Source organism: Tachysurus fulvidraco, chromosome 1 (genome assembly GCF_022655615.1).
Source record: "Tachysurus fulvidraco isolate hzauxx_2018 chromosome 1, HZAU_PFXX_2.0, whole genome shotgun sequence".
NCBI classification, from domain to species: Eukaryota; Metazoa; Chordata; class Actinopteri; order Siluriformes; family Bagridae; genus Tachysurus; species Tachysurus fulvidraco.
Window position 1 is genome coordinate 16,147,724 of NC_062518.1, and position 18,074 is coordinate 16,165,797.

General features: G+C 37.7%; 2 protein-coding genes and 1 long non-coding RNA gene across 9 annotated transcripts in view; 2 read left to right on the forward strand and 1 right to left on the reverse strand.

The window, feature by feature from the left end:
• The window catches only part of LOC113634632 (butyrophilin-like protein 10), a 34,425-nt gene extending 28,378 nt beyond the window's left edge, over nucleotides 1-6,047 (forward strand). The window contains exons 2-6 of one of the 6 annotated variants that reach the window (XM_047811005.1): nucleotides 87-431; nucleotides 937-1,068; nucleotides 1,957-2,045; nucleotides 2,560-2,676; nucleotides 5,675-6,047. In XM_047811005.1, coding sequence (XP_047666961.1) covers nucleotides 87-431; nucleotides 937-1,068; nucleotides 1,957-2,045; nucleotides 2,560-2,652 — 659 coding nt within the window. In that variant the 3' untranslated portion in view covers nucleotides 2,653-2,676; nucleotides 5,675-6,047. Of the gene's footprint in view, nucleotides 1-86; nucleotides 432-936; nucleotides 1,069-1,956; nucleotides 2,046-2,559; nucleotides 3,238-4,044; nucleotides 4,329-5,674 lie in introns of those variants that run through there. The other 5 variants (XM_047810997.1, XM_047810993.1, XM_047810976.1 and 2 more) reach the window with 5 other exon arrangements.
• The window catches only part of LOC113634630, a 121,769-nt gene that overhangs the window by 45,641 nt on the left and 58,054 nt on the right, over nucleotides 1-18,074 (forward strand). The window lies entirely within an intron of this gene.
• Nucleotides 15,295-17,853, reverse strand: LOC125140847. Of its 2 annotated transcripts, XR_007140119.1 has the most exons (4): nucleotides 17,370-17,853; nucleotides 16,411-17,243; nucleotides 15,589-15,630; nucleotides 15,295-15,437 (listed from the first exon to the last, which is right to left on the reverse strand). It is a non-coding gene; the product is annotated as an uncharacterized LOC125140847 (long non-coding RNA). The 2 variants fall into 2 exon arrangements; XR_007140118.1 differs by having other exon boundaries at nucleotides 15,589-17,243.

The window sequence follows — 18,074 nt, forward strand, 5'->3', positions numbered from 1 at the left end:
CTGCACAGATGATTGTCTGATTATCAGCAATACACACGTGTGTGTTTGTGTGGGGGTTTATTTTATTTTATTTTTTATTTTCCTAGATCTGCTTGTGTTCTGTGGAGCTGCTGAATGTTTCACAGAGAAGTCTGTAGATTTGGGACAAAATGTGACTCTAGAGTGTGAAGTGGCTGTAAATAATGTGTACTGGTTCCTGATGAAGGCGTCAGAACCTCCAGTGTTAATATTACGCTCTTTTACAAATAAACCTTCGGGTGCACAATACAGTAACACAACCTTCAAAAAGAGATTCTCACTGCAGTATAACAGCAGTTTATTTATACACAATATCAGTACTAATGAATTAGGAGTCTATTATTGTAATCATACTGGTTCGCCTTCAAACATCAGCCGTGGAATCAGACTTTACATCCAGAGTCACTCAGCTGGTGAGTTTATTAAAAATTATTTACTGCAATTTCATTAAAGTGACTTTAATCAGACTCTGAAAACTTTATATAATGCTATAGTCTGTCTTTATAGACCAGCGGTTGTTAAAGTGGTGTCCTGGTCTCTTGTATCAAACCTCAACAACACACTAATGTAACATTAAATTTAGAATTTATTATTTTAGAATACAAAGCTCTAAAAAATTAATAAACAACAGTTTAAAATAGTTGAAACAATTGGATATTTTCCATTATATGGAATTATAGTAGAGAATATTTTGAATTTATTGCGACATTATTGTGTTGTCAAGGTTTGATGCAAGTGACCAGCACACCACTTTAACAACCGCTGGTCTATAAAGACAGACTATAGCATTAAATAAAGCTGAACTATTTTAAAGGGCTCTGCGGAAATGTATTTTTGGTCAGTGACAATGTCCAATGCTACAAAATATGTTGTAGATAAACAGTTTGTTTAATCTGTTATTTTTAAAAATGTTTCCAGGAAATCAGACCACGATCAGAGAAGATAAACAGATGCAGAATCAGACGGACGAGGAATCTAAAGTGATCTGTTCCTCACAACCTCTCATCGTATCGGTAATAATGAACTGCGCTCTGGCTCTAGTGGTTACAGGTGGGTTTTATTTACAGTATATTCTGCTATTGATCACTGCACTGTCACTTTTCTTCTGTGTTTTGCACTATTTTGCACCACTTTAAAATCATGCATCCTTGCACCACCCAAAAACTATCATTACACTTCTGTATGTCCATCCATATTTATTTTGTTTATTCTGTGTGTGTATATATGTACAGTATATATTCATAATGACATTCCTTTTGTACAGCTATATCTGTCATACCACTTCATACTGTATCATATTTATATAAAGGCCACACTATATTACCCTTATTCAGTTATATGTACATATTATTACACCTTCTGTATAACCTCATACCCTTATTTATTACACTGCCACTTGTAAATAAGCCATCTATGCACTTCTGGTTAGATGCAAACTGCATTTCATTGGCTCTGTACATGTACCTTGCACAATGACAATAAAGTTTAATCTAATCTAATCTAATCTAATCTAATCTAATAACTGAGAATGTATTGAGATCTGTTATTCTGGTCCTTCTAATAGTCTACTGACCTTAACTGTAACGAATAAAATGTACATACTCTAATAGACTCCATTACGGATGAAGCTATATTCTATTAATTGCAGTTTTGTGGTGTTTTTATTTAGTTATAACACAGTTACAGTGTTAGTTAAAATAAACCTTGTAGATTGAGTAATATTTGATCACTTTTGTGCCTAAATAAAGTTAAAAAGAAGGTTATACTATTCTGTTATTATTCTGTTTAAGTTTTAAACTACAGACTACATACACTGTACATGACATTCAAAACTAGTCATGCATTACGTCATCGATGATATAATCTATATCATCAATTTTTAATAGTTATTGACACACAGGCTTCGTTTAATGTGTTAATTCTGTATTTTTCTGTTAGTCTTTACAGTTGAGCGCTGCAGAAGATCTCCAAAAACCCAAACACAACCTCCTGGTTTACATCAGCAACAGGACAACATCAACCCTGTGGTACGTGTCTTTGTTTGTTTTTTTTAGAACAATACACAAAATATCTCAAAATTTAGCTCTAATAATTCACTTTTTATACATCATAATGTGGATATTCTGCTGAGAATGAACTAAAACTGAAACTCTCAGGAAGATGCGAGATGTCTATGCCATCGCTTGTGCAACACTGCTGACAGGATTTTCCTTTTTTCTCAGCTTTAAAATTTTTCTGTTTCTCCCAAAGACAGAGAAAAAGTGTTAAGAGAAAAAATCTGGATCTGGATCTAAGCTGTTAATTGTTTAAGCAATCAATCTGTGCAACAAGAAATATCAGTCAGTCTGTGTCATGTTTAACACCTTCAGATGTAAATATCAGGGAATGTCTTCAGTGTATAATATAAAAACAGAAACATTGTTAGTTGTAGAAATGTTCATACATTTACACCAATTTCACCACCGTGCTGCGTCTTAGACTAAAGAGTCAAGGTGTTAAAGTTGTATTTATTAATCCGGTCACATCACATTATTCTTTCAGTATGCTGAGGTGCAGTACAACGCAAGGAACAGTTGTGTCACCACGACTGGCCCCAACAGCACATACGCTCTGCTGCAGGCACCAAAACCGTGACCCGGCAAGACCTCACCCAGAAAGGTGATTTCACCCAGACCTCCCACATCACATGGACTTTATATGCTATTTCTTCATATTCAAGAATTCCCTTTTTCTAAGCTACTGATTTGTGATGGACAATTCACTAAAGATTCATTTGTGCAACCAGATGAACAAACCAAGTACAAACAAATCTTCATCTTCTTCATTTTTTAAAGCCTACTTTTTATAATATAAATGTATATATTTATATTTATAATGGGATTTTTTTATATGGATTTAGTTACAAATTAAACTTTGACAGTGTTAGAGTTGTGTAAAGAGATTATGTGAAAGAATCAAATCACTGAGGTGACTCAGTGGGCTGAAGGCATGTCTAGTCAGAATTCTGGCTAGAAAGTCATCCACTTTAACAAGCATTTAAAAATAATAATAAGAAAAGCATTCAGTTTGTACTGACAAGACTTTTTGTCGTTATTTGCCGTCTCGCTGGTCGAGAGATTCCCATAATGTGCTGAACGGGTTTCAGATTCAGTGTTTACAGTTGGTTTGTGTGTCTTAAATATGACAATGTGCAATGAAATAAAGTATCTTTAGCCTGAATGTTCTCATTGTTACACTGATTAACACATTACCAAGAGTTTTAACAAGATGTTTAAAGTGATTGTGCTCGACTTTCGTCATCTATCACAAGATGCATGAACATTTAATACAACTGTGTGGCAAAGGAAAAATGATGCTGTGAGTCAAATGTAGCTACAGACAGACATTGGGACTTCCTGTCCATACAATTTGTGATGATTCAGTGCAAGAAAAGAGGCAGAATCAGTGATTAACTGATGATGTGTTGACACATTTACAGTAGTTTATGATATACAGACTGGTGGTGAATGACACCTATACTATCACTTCAGCAGCAGAATGTTCTATAGAGCTTTAATTTTTAGATTAAATACATTAGCTTGTTAAAACAAAGAAGCAGTCAAGCCCTGCATAGTATAACCTTACAAATAAATAAACACCAATGACCTTTCTCTCCTATATAACAAGTCTGTGATATGGGTGTTGTGAAAAAAAATTCATTGCAACACATTGCAACATGCACAACTTCGTTTCCTTCTCTGTGGTTTTGCACCTTTAGCATTGGGTTTGATTATAATATGAAGGCCTGTTGGTCTCAGTGCAAGTGGCAGGAAAAGTTTTGCTATGTGTGATTTGTGGCTGAACTGCATGAAGTTTTTGTTGTTGTTGTTGCAAAGATCTAGTTCATTTTATTACAGTTTCATTTCTACCATGACCTAGAACCCAGAAAGGAGCTTTGTGACACTTGTGAAAAACATCACAATCATGTGATTCAACCATACAGTGTCCAAAAAGGCATGAGGTGTGTGTGTGTGTGTGTGTGTGTGGATGTGGGTGGGTGGTTGAGTGTGTTTCAGAGCTTAATCAGTAAGAAGACACTGCTCAGTACGTCTCAGATCTCAGGAAGAATTCTCCATTTTCACTAACGGACAAAGATCAAATCCTTAGAAGTGATGTCTGGCTGGAACGTTTTGCCCTCTGGTTTTCATTTCAACACCAGCAGTGTGGGAAGAACCATATGATCCGTTTGGCTGCATGCAGAGTCACGCAGTATCCATACACCCAAGTTCCTTTTTTTTTTTTACAATAAACTCTGTGACAGCAACAACTGACCTTTGCTCTGACTCACTTTCACATAGGCAGTTAAACATATTTCTTAAATCATATTCTGGGTGAAGGGTAGAAAAAACAAGGCTGGGGTTTTACGTCACTCCACATCAGTTATGGTCCAGTGTAGAAGGAATAAATACGTGGTGATGAGGACATTGAGAAGTGTGATACATTACAGAGCTCTTGAGGTCTCGAGTGTTTTTATCACCTGAAATTATATCAAATAGGTGCACTGATTTATGAGCATCAATCTTAAAGGTTTTTTGTACTGGGTGGAACTTACTACTAATAATAAATAATGTTACTGACAAATATGTTAAGTGATAAAAGTGAAGACTGAACAGGTTCTCATAAGGCTGCACTGAGCGTGTGAATGCGGCTTCTTCTCTGAGAACATGCAAACTTTCGCTTCTTAATTTAAAACCAAAATGAGGTCAGCTTTACTGTGTGTTTTGTCCGATTACATTTATAGAAGACTACGATATAAAGAAACATGAGTGCAAGACAGTGTTTGTCTGTAGACTGATCTTCTCACTGTGGGTTATCATGCTCTGCTTCTATGTTTATGTAAACACTTCCTGTCTCTAGGGATTACTAAGAAATGTGAATGTTCTGAGCTCCTAAGTGAAGCTGTCTGAACTTTCACCTGTATGATGCTCCAATTCCACTTGACAAATTACCCGTGATAAAAATATCCCTTTTAAAACAAGGATGGGAAAGTGAGAAGCATTATTTCCAGGATATGGGATGTTGAAGCAGTCATAAGCCAGCTAGGTGTAAATGTTCCACTGTGACAAAATAAATTTTTTTTTTTTTTTTATCATGGTTACAAACAGACCCTTGGTGGTTAGACTTATGAACTTTTAACCACAACAGAAAGTTTTTTTTTCCACTCTTCAGTAAAGTCTACAGAAACAACACATCTAATTCCCCTGCTTCAGTCAACTCACAAGTCTTTCTTGCCAGTTTATCAAAGTACAGTTTGACTGTTCAACCTGAAACTCGTCTGGTTTTGTAACTGATGCTGTAAACCACAAGCTTCCTGTTAATATGCTAAGGCACGCAGTTAGTGCCCAGTTTTTTCTGTAGACTTGGAGTAAATATCTGTGATTGAGGGAAGAAAGACTCTGATAACCATATTATCTGTTCTCACAGTCTTTGAAGCATAGTTTTTACTCCTGCAGAAATTAGAGACTTTCTTGGTGTTGAGGGACCAGGAGAGGTTCTCTGCCAGGTGAACAGCAATTAATTTGATGCTCGTGATGATCTCCACAGAAGATGTTCAGCAGAAAGTGGTCACTCTGTTCTCTCTGGATGACAATCATCTCATTTGTTTTGTAATATTCAGAGGCAGGGTGTTGGCTCGAGACCATGCTGTCAGCTGCTGCACTGCTTCTCTGTATCGTTCTTGAGAATGAGACAGAAAAGAGTCGTGTCATCTGCCAACTTGATGGTGTGGTGGCTCGAGGTATGTATTGCAACATAGTCATGAGTCAGCAGAGGAAAACATCAGCAGATAAAGCACATAGCCCTGTGGGATTGATGTGTCAAACTTTTAACCAGTGAAGTGCTCTGAAGTGTCAAAGTGACAAGACAGGTGCATTTCAGGGTTCAGTAAGAGGCCAATTGTATGGGGTCTGAATAAATACACTATGATCCACAAATAAATATAAAGAGTTGTACAAATATTTTTACAAATTTCACAAAAAGAAATGAAATTCACAAATAAATAAAATGGGATTTGCAAATAAAAAAATATTTATAAATTGTATTTATTTGCGAATTGCTTCCTGCTCATTTGTGAATCACTGCACGCATTTGTGGATTGCGTTCTGTGCATTTGTGGATTTGAAACATTTCTAACGTCAAGACGTGCACAAGAATCCACAAATAGGTGGACTCCGCCCACCGTCTACTCCAGCCAATCACGTTCTGATTTACTCGCTCTTCACACTAGCCCTGGACCCATTGATGATGCTGAAATCGTTTCCAAAGAAAGCAGAATTGAACTAACCCTTAGTGCTGGCTACAATCCATATAGGGTTACCAGATTGGGCTCGAATCTGCGACAAATGTTTTTTATTTGTTTTTTTTAATCGTATTTTGCAGTACATATTACACTGTGATAGTGCGAGTAAATCAGAACGTGATTGGTTTGAGGTAGACCATGCCACGATTGGTCAGCGCCACGAGACCGTTGTCCGATTGGCTGGAGTAGACGTTGAAAAGGATTAAAATCTTTCCTGACGTAGACAGGAAAAGTGCATGTAAGACAGAAATGGGCTTATAGATGTTAAAAAAAAAATCCTGCATTCAACTCTAAATATGAGAAATCCATTCAAATGGTGAATTAAGGTAAGAAAGTTTTTTTTTATTGACAAAATACTGATTTTAAGGCAGATGGGCTGGTTTGATTTTTTCCAGACACTGCTGACCTCCAGACATTTCCCTGTCCATGAGAGAGGACAAACATGAGCTGGAAATAAGTTAATCAACAAGTCATTGTGTTAGAACCAGTAATAAAATAAAGTAAAATAAAACCAGGATTTTTGTGTTTAAGAGGCAGGAGACGGCATTCAGCACATTTTTATTTACTAGAAATTCTACCTGCGCACGACAGAAAATATTATACAGGATTTGAGTATAATAAAATCATGGTGTCAACAGGGAAAAAATGTTAAAAGTACTTACATTTGACCTGTGATTGTACAGTATGTAAATTCATGTATGCTATGTATTTCTTATTTTTCTATTTTCTATTGACAGCCACCAAAATGTCCTGAGCAAAAAACAGTAAACATATTTAGTAAGATACTTCCTTTTTAATAAAATTTAATAAAAAGAGAGATTTTAATCCTTTTATTGGCTAAAGTGACTAAACTGAGTTCAGGTGGATCCTGTTTGCTTTAATGATCCTGCGAAGCCTTTAGTACTTAACTGGTGTTCACCTGTAAAATTCAACTCACTGAACTTCACCTGGTTGAGAGACTCTAACAGGAAGAATAGGAGAAACTTGAAGCTCTCACAGCTGCCAAAAGTGTTTCCATACAGTATTACATAGTGTGTAAACAGTAAATGAGAGATACTAGGCTTAGATTTTTAAAATTGACTAAAAAAATTTTTTTTTAAATGACAAACAGTAACACAATAAAACGACATATACTTCTTAAGAAAATCTTATCAGAGCTTCGTCAGTGTAAACAGAACACAAGATCTTTAGTGTTACAAAACTGCACATAACGACACTTGAACAGTCGATTCTGTACTGTAGTTAGCTACTGTCCATATTTTTGAACTAAATAGCTTCTTTTCTTTTATTAAAAGTTTCACTCGTGTTACTTGTGTATAAATATTGGGACTCTGACAGACTGATTTGAAATTAAATAATGAATATGAGATTAGCAGAAGTTAAACAAACCCATTAGGGGAAAGACAGAAGTCCTGAGTCGATGTCTTCCATTTTCACTTGTTTGATCAGGATCAAATGTTGTAGTTACTGCCACAATTCATCTACTTATCCATCTGTGAGCACCAGCATTTACACAGAGCATCAGTTTTCAGGTTCCTGATGTGTCCGGACATATTTCAACACGCTGTACAACCGTTTATATTTACAACATTTAATGTTCCTTTAAATATCTGTCTGTTCTGACTTGTCAGCAGCAAGGTCTGGAATGTTTTATATCTCTTATACCACTTATATAAGAGTTTCTAATGGCTGATGTGAGTATTGATCTATTAATGAATGAGACATCACACATTCTGTGGTTACTGGTACATTTAATGCTGTGATATGTGCAGAAAAAATAATGTTTTTATGTTATAGTAGATATAAATATATTAATTAATTAATCAACACCTCCTGACCAATCAGGATAAAGAATTTGACATATGTGTGCGATGATGTTCGCTCTTGTCGCAACAGCAGAAGTGAAGTGGGCGGAGCTTCCATTGTACTGTTTATACTCGGTTTGAGCCAAAGTAGCTGTTGACAGAAGAATGTTTTTGTGCAGGGGAGCAGGGGGAAGGAAGTGGGCTCATGGGTAGGGGGGCAGTGAACCCTGAGCAGTAGCACCCTCACCAGGATAACATGGGTTTGATTGTACGACATATGAGGTCATGTCTTTAGGTCTGTCGTTCTCCGCCTTCATTTAAGTAATTAGAAACAATCATTAGAAATCCAAGAGCAAAAATAAACACATTTCGTTAACAATTAAATTGTTAGTGAAATTTCCCTTTATTCGTCCTCTTGTGTGCGGTTATTCGTAGTGATGGCCGGTTCGTGAACAAATCGTTCTTTTGAACCGGTTCTTTTTAGCGAACTGGACGAACTGGTTCACCAAATCGGCCTGATTAGGCAGTCGTGGCCTAACGGTTAGAGAGTCTGATTCGTAACCCAAAGGTTGTGGGTTCGAGTCTCGGGCCGGCCACGACTGAGGTGCCCCTGAGCAAGGCACCGAACCCCCCAACTGCTCCCCGGGCGCCGCAGCATAAATGGCTGCCCACTGCTCCGGGTGTGTGTTCATAGTGTGCGTGTTCACTGCTGTGTGTGTGCACTTTGGATGGGTTAAATGCAGAGAACAAATTCTGAGTCTGGGTCACCAAACTTGGCCGTATGTCACGTCACTTTACTTTTCACTTTACTTAAACAGTACGCGTCTTGAGTCAGCACTGATCCACAAGTTACTCACTTTCGGTCATGCCTGACAGCCCCTCCGACTCTAAATAAACTAATATCCCGGAGTATATGTAACTCCTGTACACTGAACTGAGACTTGTTGTGCTGAGAGAACCGATGAGCTGTTGATACTGCGCATGCGTCACTGAACTGATACAGCAACAAATGGAAATGGTTATGATTTAATGTCTTATCAACGTACGAGTGTTTAACTCTGTTGCATTAGTTTTTGAAACAACTGATGGAGCGAAAGAAACATTTTAAAAGTATGTTTTTTTTTTTTTTTTATACATTAATGTTTTAAATGACTGTGCGTTGTTTAGTTGAGCATGCTGTTAAACACGTAAAAGACCCACGTTTGCACATCAATGCCTGTACAGGGTGTTTTATTTGCAAAACTTAAATGTAAAAAACGTATACAACTAAAGTTATGTTTACAAAGAACTTTTCGAATGTGTTAAATTGATTGTATTAATATCTGCAGGCAGTGGCGGGATGAAGGAATTATGCACAATGTACTCTGTTTAAATTTAACTTTTTGTACTATTTGTTTGCAGCACAGCTGCAAATGCTTTGGTAATGCAAATGTACAGTTTTTGTCATGCCAATAAAGCACACTTAAATTGAAAGAGAGAGAGAGAGAGTGACTTTGTTTATATTTTGATGATAATAAAACAGCAGCCCTTTTAAACCACTTAATTATTTTAATAAATAAAACTGAATCAAGTGAATAAAATTAAAAGTAGGCTTTAACCTTGGCTGTTGGCTACATCTTGGACAGATGATCTGGCTCTGTCATGCTTTGCACGAAAATGCCTCAACATGGATGATTTATTATTATTATTATTATTTATTATTATTATAGATCAGGGGCCTATTGCACAAAACTAGGATAAGGAGGGATCCTCTGCTGGGGTAAGGTCAGCTTTTGGTGACCCACCACCTGTGCCTTGTCTGTGGGTATTCTTTTTCACTGTTTAAACGGTATGGACAATGTGTGAGCAGGCACCTTCTGGGTACAATATATGCTTGTGCATTGTTAAGTATTAGTCAGGGTCCTTACCATTCTGCTGAATGTTCTCGTATTTGATTTTGACTTACTGCCATGTCCATTTTAGCCCGGTCATGTTTTATCTGCATCACACACACACACACACACACACACACACCACACCACACCTGAAGAGAGACACTTTCTTTATCACACAAGAACATTCAACGGAATCAGTGAGCAAGTGACCTATAATTTATTATTATTAGCTCATCTATTTATTCAATTGAATTCATTTTTATTTATATAGCGCTTTTCACAATTGTTCCATTGTTTCAAAGCAGCTTTACATTAATAAAAGCAGGAGAACACACAGAAAAATCGATGGACAACATAAGAAGCAGAGTACAACGGCTAGGATTAAACCTTACTAGTGAGCATAGTAATAATATAAGGCTTTGATCCTTTATCAAAGCCTTACGCAGTGATATGGAGTGACTTGACACAATTTCACTCATATCTGCAGTCCATTTCAATTAAAAATTCAACTGTTTCATAATTAGAGTACAACTGCGTTTTTGGAGATGTAAATTAACTATTTGGATTGTAATTGTGATGTTTTTAGCGGAGCGGTGAGTGTGTAATTGTGCATTACTTGCTCATTCAGGCGGTCTGCAATACTTTGCCACACTTTTTCTCTTTGCTTTCTCTCTATGGCGGTGTTGCCTTTCTTCTTAATTATGTCTTTTACCTCCTCGTATGCCTCCATGAGGATTTGTGCCTACGACGGGGAAAAGTATGCCGCTCTAGTTGCCATGGTGAATCAATGAATCTGTGATCAATGACAGGTCTGTTTGAGTGGCTTCATGAATCCGTGTCTGCTCATCCTGGCTTGGTCTTTGTGCAACCAAATAATCATCATCAGTCAGCTGCAAATATTAGTGGTTTGCAGGCATCAACAATCTTCTTCCATTCTGTTCTGTTTCTTGCTGCTGTTCTCATTTCGTCAGCTGTTTGTGGTATCTCACTGTTGATCAATTTGCCTATGTACTGTGGGTAGAGAAGCTTTGGTTTACCACGCTTTCTTCGCCCGTGTCTTTCCAATGGTTGATAGAGAACGTACCTGTTGATCAGCTCTGACTCTGGTTTGCGTCGACAATGACCGACATATCTAAGTTGCCTCCGTTGTATCTGGAGGTGTAGCGGGTCAGTACCGATCGTATGGTATATCACTGCATTTGAGACTTTTTCCAAGCGCTTGATGTTGAGCATTACTCTGTAGCAGCTGGTGGCAAAATTGTTGAGGCTTTGTTTGAGCTTCTCTGTTACAATCCGGCTTTCGCAGCCAGACAGAAGTATTGGTAAGCATGCTGCTTGGAAAATATTTGTTTTGAGACGGATGGGAAGGTTCTTTGAGCGAAATATAACCTTCATTTTTCAGAAGGCTGCCCATGCAAGGGCCTTGCTATTGCTAGTTCTCGTCAACATTGTCTTGGTTGAGTAACAAAGCCGTTTTCGCCTTTGTTGATGCCATGGGATCTTGCATGATTAAGTTCTGTATTCTTCAGGACGTAATCAATAACGATGATGAAGAGAAAGGGTGCAAGAGTGTCTCCTTGTACTGTAGGACTCCGGTTGTTATGTCAAATTCGTCTGTTAGTTCTCCTTCGACTAGGACTGCGCTTTTAGAGTTGTTGTATATGGTCTTGATTGCGTTGACCAACTTGATTGGGATTCCATAATGACGCATGATCTCAAACGTTTTCCTTCTATCTATCAAGTCAAATGCCTTCTTGAAATCTATGAAGGTTATATAGAGAGGCAGGTTTTTGTCATCTGCACTTTCTATCAATCTGCGTATGATGTGTACTTGATCGGTGCAACTTCTTCCTTGACGAAAGCCCGCTTGATTGGGTCTTAAGATCTTATCTACAGGCTCTCTTATTCGGTTGAGTAGGACTACACGTGTATTATGAAGGGGAGATTTGTGGGAATGGAATAAATAATATAATATTAATAAAAACAGTGCTAATTCACATATGTTTATATAGTCGAGTAAAGACTGAAATGCTGCAATGTCTATTTTTTATGATTAACAAACACTAGTATCTATAAGATCATAAGGAGACAATATTCGGAGTGTTGTATTGAGTTATATTGAGTCAATTCAATTGAGTTATATTATAAACAGTATGTGTTTCTATGGTACACAACATTTGACGGGTTTTAAGATCAACGTTGTATCTACAATGATTAAAAAAATAATAAAATCAAGTTCATGTACCACAGCATAGCAGCATTCAGTTTACGGTCACAGGGAGCTGTAGGATTAGACAATGCCGGGTTAAGAAATGTTCCATTAACAGCAGTGATCTGAAACAGACCCCGAGGAGAAGGAGGGCGGTTGATTAACATGCGGTCATTGGTATTTCCAAGCGGTGCACTTACCATAGGTTTCTTTGTTGTTATGCAATTGCTCCTACTGTTTACATCCTTGCAGGGAAAAATAACTGCAGATGATCGATCATGTAGCAATGAAGAAGTGTGTGATGAGTTTCGAGAAGGAGTCCTTAGGATACTGAAGGATATTATTGGGCTAAAGATCAACTGGGCCAGAGTCACTAGCTGTGTGCAGAAAAAGGAAGAAACTGTAAGTGAATACACTGAAAGATTTTGTCAATCAGCTGTTGCATACAGTGGAATAGCCAACAGTCCAGACGATGTATTAGATGATAAGGGACCATTAGTCAGGGCGTGGTTTGATGGCCTTTCATCAGAGTACAGGAATGCTCTGCCTTTCTTAGACCTTACTTGGTCTATTCAAACACTGAAAAGCAACTTGGACAGGTTAGCCATCTGGGAAAGGGATTCTGATGTTAAGATAAAAGAACAGCCGCAGAATCGCTAAATAATTCCTATGCAGAGACTAGGCAAGAACCTGGATTCCCTAAGAGAGAGGGAACATGTAACTATTGTGGAAAATCAGGGCACTGGGTAAAAGATTGTAGGAAAAAGCAGCAAGATAGCAGAAGAAATTTACAACATAACTCCTCACCCACCCAGCCTGCTTATAACCCAGAGGTAGTCCATCCTCTTTCTAGTGAAACCATACGACAGCTTGTTCAGGCCTGTACAAATGCAGTTTTAGGCCAAACAATAAATGTCAGGTGCCCAAATTCAGTATCCACATCAAAGAATCAAGCTAAAATCACCTCCTCCTGTTGGGGAAATTGGTTAACTACTCTCACAGCCCTCAACTTGGTTTTGGACCATGCCCCTGTCACTAACCCATCCTCTTGTGTGATGTCTGCAATGACTGATGTTCCTTTAGAGGATGAAGAAATGACTCATGATTGTGTTATGCTTACACACTCATCTTTAAATGCTATTGCAGAGAGTCCGCTAAATAATGCTGATTTTGAATTGTTAGGGAATAGAAGAGCAGTAAAAGCAATGACATCTGTATCTGATGTAGTAGCTTCCAGTCGTCTCCCAGATTCCAAACCTAACACTGCAGAATCTCAGGGTAAAGCTCTTGCAGACGTAGCTGCAAAAAAAGCCTGTTCGATACAGTGCAAGTGGGTACTAGAATGAGAACTAGTGTCATTATGCCTCCAGTCTCTCTAACAGACCTCTACAAAGATGTTCCAATGTATGAAGCATGGAAATGGTTAGATAAGGGAGCCATGGTTGATTTTTCAGGCTTCTGGACCAAAGGGGGAAAATTATATGGCACCAGAATCACTTCTGCCATATTTGGCTCAGCAGTTACTTAACTTAAGTCACATTAGTCCAGCAGCAATGATTCAACCTTTGTCAAAATCACTGGTGGAATCCTGGAATCCGGCTTTTAGAGGTATAGTCACAGAGACAGCCAAACGCTGTGTTGTATGCCAACAGAATCAGGTCGAGTAGAGAGAGCAAACAGGACGTATTTTACAGGAGAAGTAGTGAAGAAAGTTGCCAGAATGCTACTATGTAAAGGAAAAAGTTGGACTCATGTCTCATACTGTAAAGTAGTTTCATCAACTGCAGGGATAGACTAGGACACACAGACCAGTAAGGAGCCCAGGGAGGAACCGAAGGCAGTAGGCCTTGGGGGTCAACCCGGTGGTGAAGACTTCCTTATAGAATTCCCCTTTTATTAGCTTATCCTTATCCACCTAACTGGTCCTTAGGTTTCATAACATTGCAGATTAGGGAAAGTAAACAAAAAAAAAAAAAAAAAACTTACAATCACATAGATCCTGAATATAAACTGTAGTATGGAAATATGGCTCTCCTGCTTCTCTCTTGCTCGCCTTCTTATGTTTGTGTTACAGATACAAGGACTGAAAAGCACTGCGACAACCAAGGCAACAGAAGCAGCAAAGCACTGACATCTGAAGACATCTGCAGAACAACTGCTCAAGACTGGCTGACAACATCAATTCTTACTGTCTTCATTTACCTGATGACAAAAGGGAAATCATATATAATCAAGGTACAATGTGCACTGCAGAAGCTTTGGACTCCAGAAAACAACAAAGTTTTCTTTTGCCTGCATCTTAGAGTTGAAAGAATACTGGCTCTATGTTAAAGCACTCAGGCTAGATATATTTTTTGTAAATAGAAAACTGAGCATGACTAATTTATTTTTTATTATTGACTTAAATCTATTTAGAACTCTCAAAGGGGGAATTGTGGGAAAATAATTTTAAGTCATTGTTATATTTCCTTTTAGTTCTAGCATATTTTTGTGTGTCATGTAGAAGCAAAATAAAGTTACAATGCTAGTTAAATTCAAACTTTACATTCGACTTGTGGTTCCTGTATCTCATTAATATGAAAGGAAAGGGGCAAGGTAACTCAGGTTATCATTTCTCTCTTTGTGCCATTTGTCCTGTTGTTTAAGTCAGACTTGATGACTGCAGAGCCCGTGCCAGTATGCTCTGACTTGCAGACTCGTTTCATCGTGTATCTACAATAAAGACTACTGCACAAGGATGTCCAAGTCTCCTGGTCTTCTCTGGAAAAAGTTTACAACAAGTGTTATCATCAAATCTCATGTGAGTATGTTAATAATCCACTGTAAGAAAGATTCCTCCTCGCACTCATCCGCATCTTTACCTCCACAAACAATAGGAGCGCTCCGGAGCACTGAGAGAACAAACCACACGAGTGAAATCAAATCTGGTTTATTCCAAACAGCTGCTCAAAGAACTGAGCGACAGAACAGAATATATACGCAATGAAAATACAGTAAGCCATGGTGTATGAGATAAGGCGGAGGCCAAGTTTTGTCAACATAGATAGGGGTATGCTAGAATGCTGCTTCCTCACAACTCCTATCCAAGCATTGAAGGTCAGAAAGCCTGTACATGAGCAAAGAGAAACTGAGTGTCCTGCGAGTAATCCCACAAGCAGGTCAACCTATCTTGTCTTTTCATCCGGTCAAGAGCACTAAAGGAAAAGGATAGATTCAAATCAAGAACATTAAATCAGAAGAGGTGAAGATGACATAACATATAACACAGAAATACATTTTTACATGACAGAGAATCCTTGTTTTCTATTCCCTTAAGATTATGGTTACGTTATCAGCAAGCCTTACCATCATGCTTATGTTTGCAGAAACTCAGGGTACAAGAACACACTTATCACAGGTCAGCATGACCAGAGTGGGGGAGGAACACATTCATTCCGACATAGAAAGAGAAATGTGGAAAGAAAATGAAATAAGCACAAAAATTAATTACCATAAAGAAAATTCATTTCAACATCCACATTCACAAGCAAAATGAGAGCTTTAAAAAATGTCAACAATGGGTTTCTAGCTTGTAAAAACTTGTTTCACTGGAGATTCCGGATATTGCCATGATTTCATCATGCAGCAAAATATTAAAATAATTAAGTGGTTTAATAAGGGCTGCTGTTATTTTATTGTTATCAAAATAGGTCTCTCTCTCTCTCTCTCTCTCTCTCTCTCTCTCTCTCTCTCTCTCTCTCTCTCAATTTAAGTGTGCTTTATTGGCATGACAAAAACTGTACATTTGCATTACCAAAGCATTTGCAGCTGTGCTGCAAATAGTACAAAAAGTTAAATTTAAACAAAGTACATTGTGCATAATTCCTTCATCCCGCCACTGCCTGCAGATATTAATACAATCAATTTAACACATTCGAAAAGTTCTTTGTAAACATAACTTTAGTTGAATACGTTTCTTACATTTAAGTTTTGCAAATAAAACACCCTGTACAGGCATTGATGTGCAAACGTGGGTCTTTTACGTGTTTAACAGCATGCTCAACTAACACGCAGTCATTTAAAACATTAATGTAAAAAAAAAAAAAAAAAAAGGCTACTTTTAATGTTTCATTCGCTCCATTGTTAAGACCATTCTGCTGAATGTTTTAGTATTTGATTTTGACTTACTGCCATGTCCTTTTCAGCCCGGTTATGTTTTATCTACATCACACACACACACACCACACCGGAAGAAAGACACTTTCTTTATCACACAAGAACATTCAACGGAGTCTGTGAGCAAGCGACCTTGGGTCCTTTGAAAGGCGCTATATAAATTAAAGCGATTATTATTATTAGCTCACCTATTTATTCAATTGAATTCACTTTTATTGGGAATTTTGTTGGGATAAAATCAAACACTGGACCTAACAGATTAAGGATAGACCTTGTCTCAAAAGTACAAGTGTGAACCATTTTAAAAAAGATCATTCTATTAAGTGGTGCACAAAAGGCTTTCCTTGCATTCCTTTTCATTTTCAACTTATTCTACAATACTATATTACTATCCAATAAATATATGACAAAATATACGACATTAAATGTTACACTGAATCGTATAATTGCCCAATGATGAGTGAAGTTATAAATACAGTATAGGCTTCACAACAAAACCATATATATCCACCTTATTGTAAAGTCTGATTCCACGGCTGATGATTAAAGGTGAATCAATAGGAGTTTAAATACAATAATAGACTCCTAATTCATTAGTACTGATATTGTGTATAAACAAACTGTTGGTATACTGCAGTGAGAATGTCTTGTTGAAGGTTGTGTTACTGTACTGTGCTGTCAGGGAAATACTGGGGAAAGAGCTTAATATAAACACTGGAGGTTCTGGCACGTTCATCAGGAACCAGTAGACATCAAAGACACTTCACACTCTAGAGTCACATTTTGTCCCAAATCTACAGACTTCTCTCGGAAACATTCAGCAGCTCCACAGAACACAAGCAGATCTGTAAAAATAAAAATAAATAAATAAACCCCCACACAAACACACATGTGTATTGCTGATAATCAGATAATCATCTGCGCAGACAGGAACAAAATGTGGAAAAACACAGAGTAAAAACTTAGCTTACAGAGCTGAAGTTTTATGATCCTCATGCTGAACACGATCAACACGATCTCTCGACACTCTGTCGCTCCGCTTCAAGTCAGGAAACGCTTTTTATTAGGCGTGAAACACAGGACCGAGAGGCAATGTGTATGTTTTGTCTCATAATGGCGTTTCACATTGACACTTTTAATAAGTGAAAAAATGTAAAACACTGTTTATAACTCCCATATTTACTGGATTATTAAAAAGCAAGCAACATTTCGACCCTACTAGGTCTTCTTCACTTTAGCGGTTTCTTTTGTGCAGCACCTGCCAGAAGGTGGGATGTGCACACAATTACTTGTTTAACACTTAATAAGTGCCACGGTTTCTGTTAGGGTTGCCACCTTCAATACAGAAAAATAAGGGACGCCTGCCACAGTGGGGGCCACACCCCTCAGGGCCACGATGACCACAGTCCCGATGGCGTGCCAGTGGTGGTATATAAACTTAAAACATATGTTCATAAAAATATAAAGATTGATACCAATGGACATTATAATAAGATGTCTGCTATTGAAATCAGTGTGAACAGATGCACTCAGTCTCTCAATATCACAACTTAAGTGGTCATATTGAATACACAGCTATGACAATAATAAATATATGCCAACAGTGTGACTGAGAACACAAAAAATAAGCTTTTGGAGGAACTTGTGAGATGTGAACCATGTTCTATTAACTTATT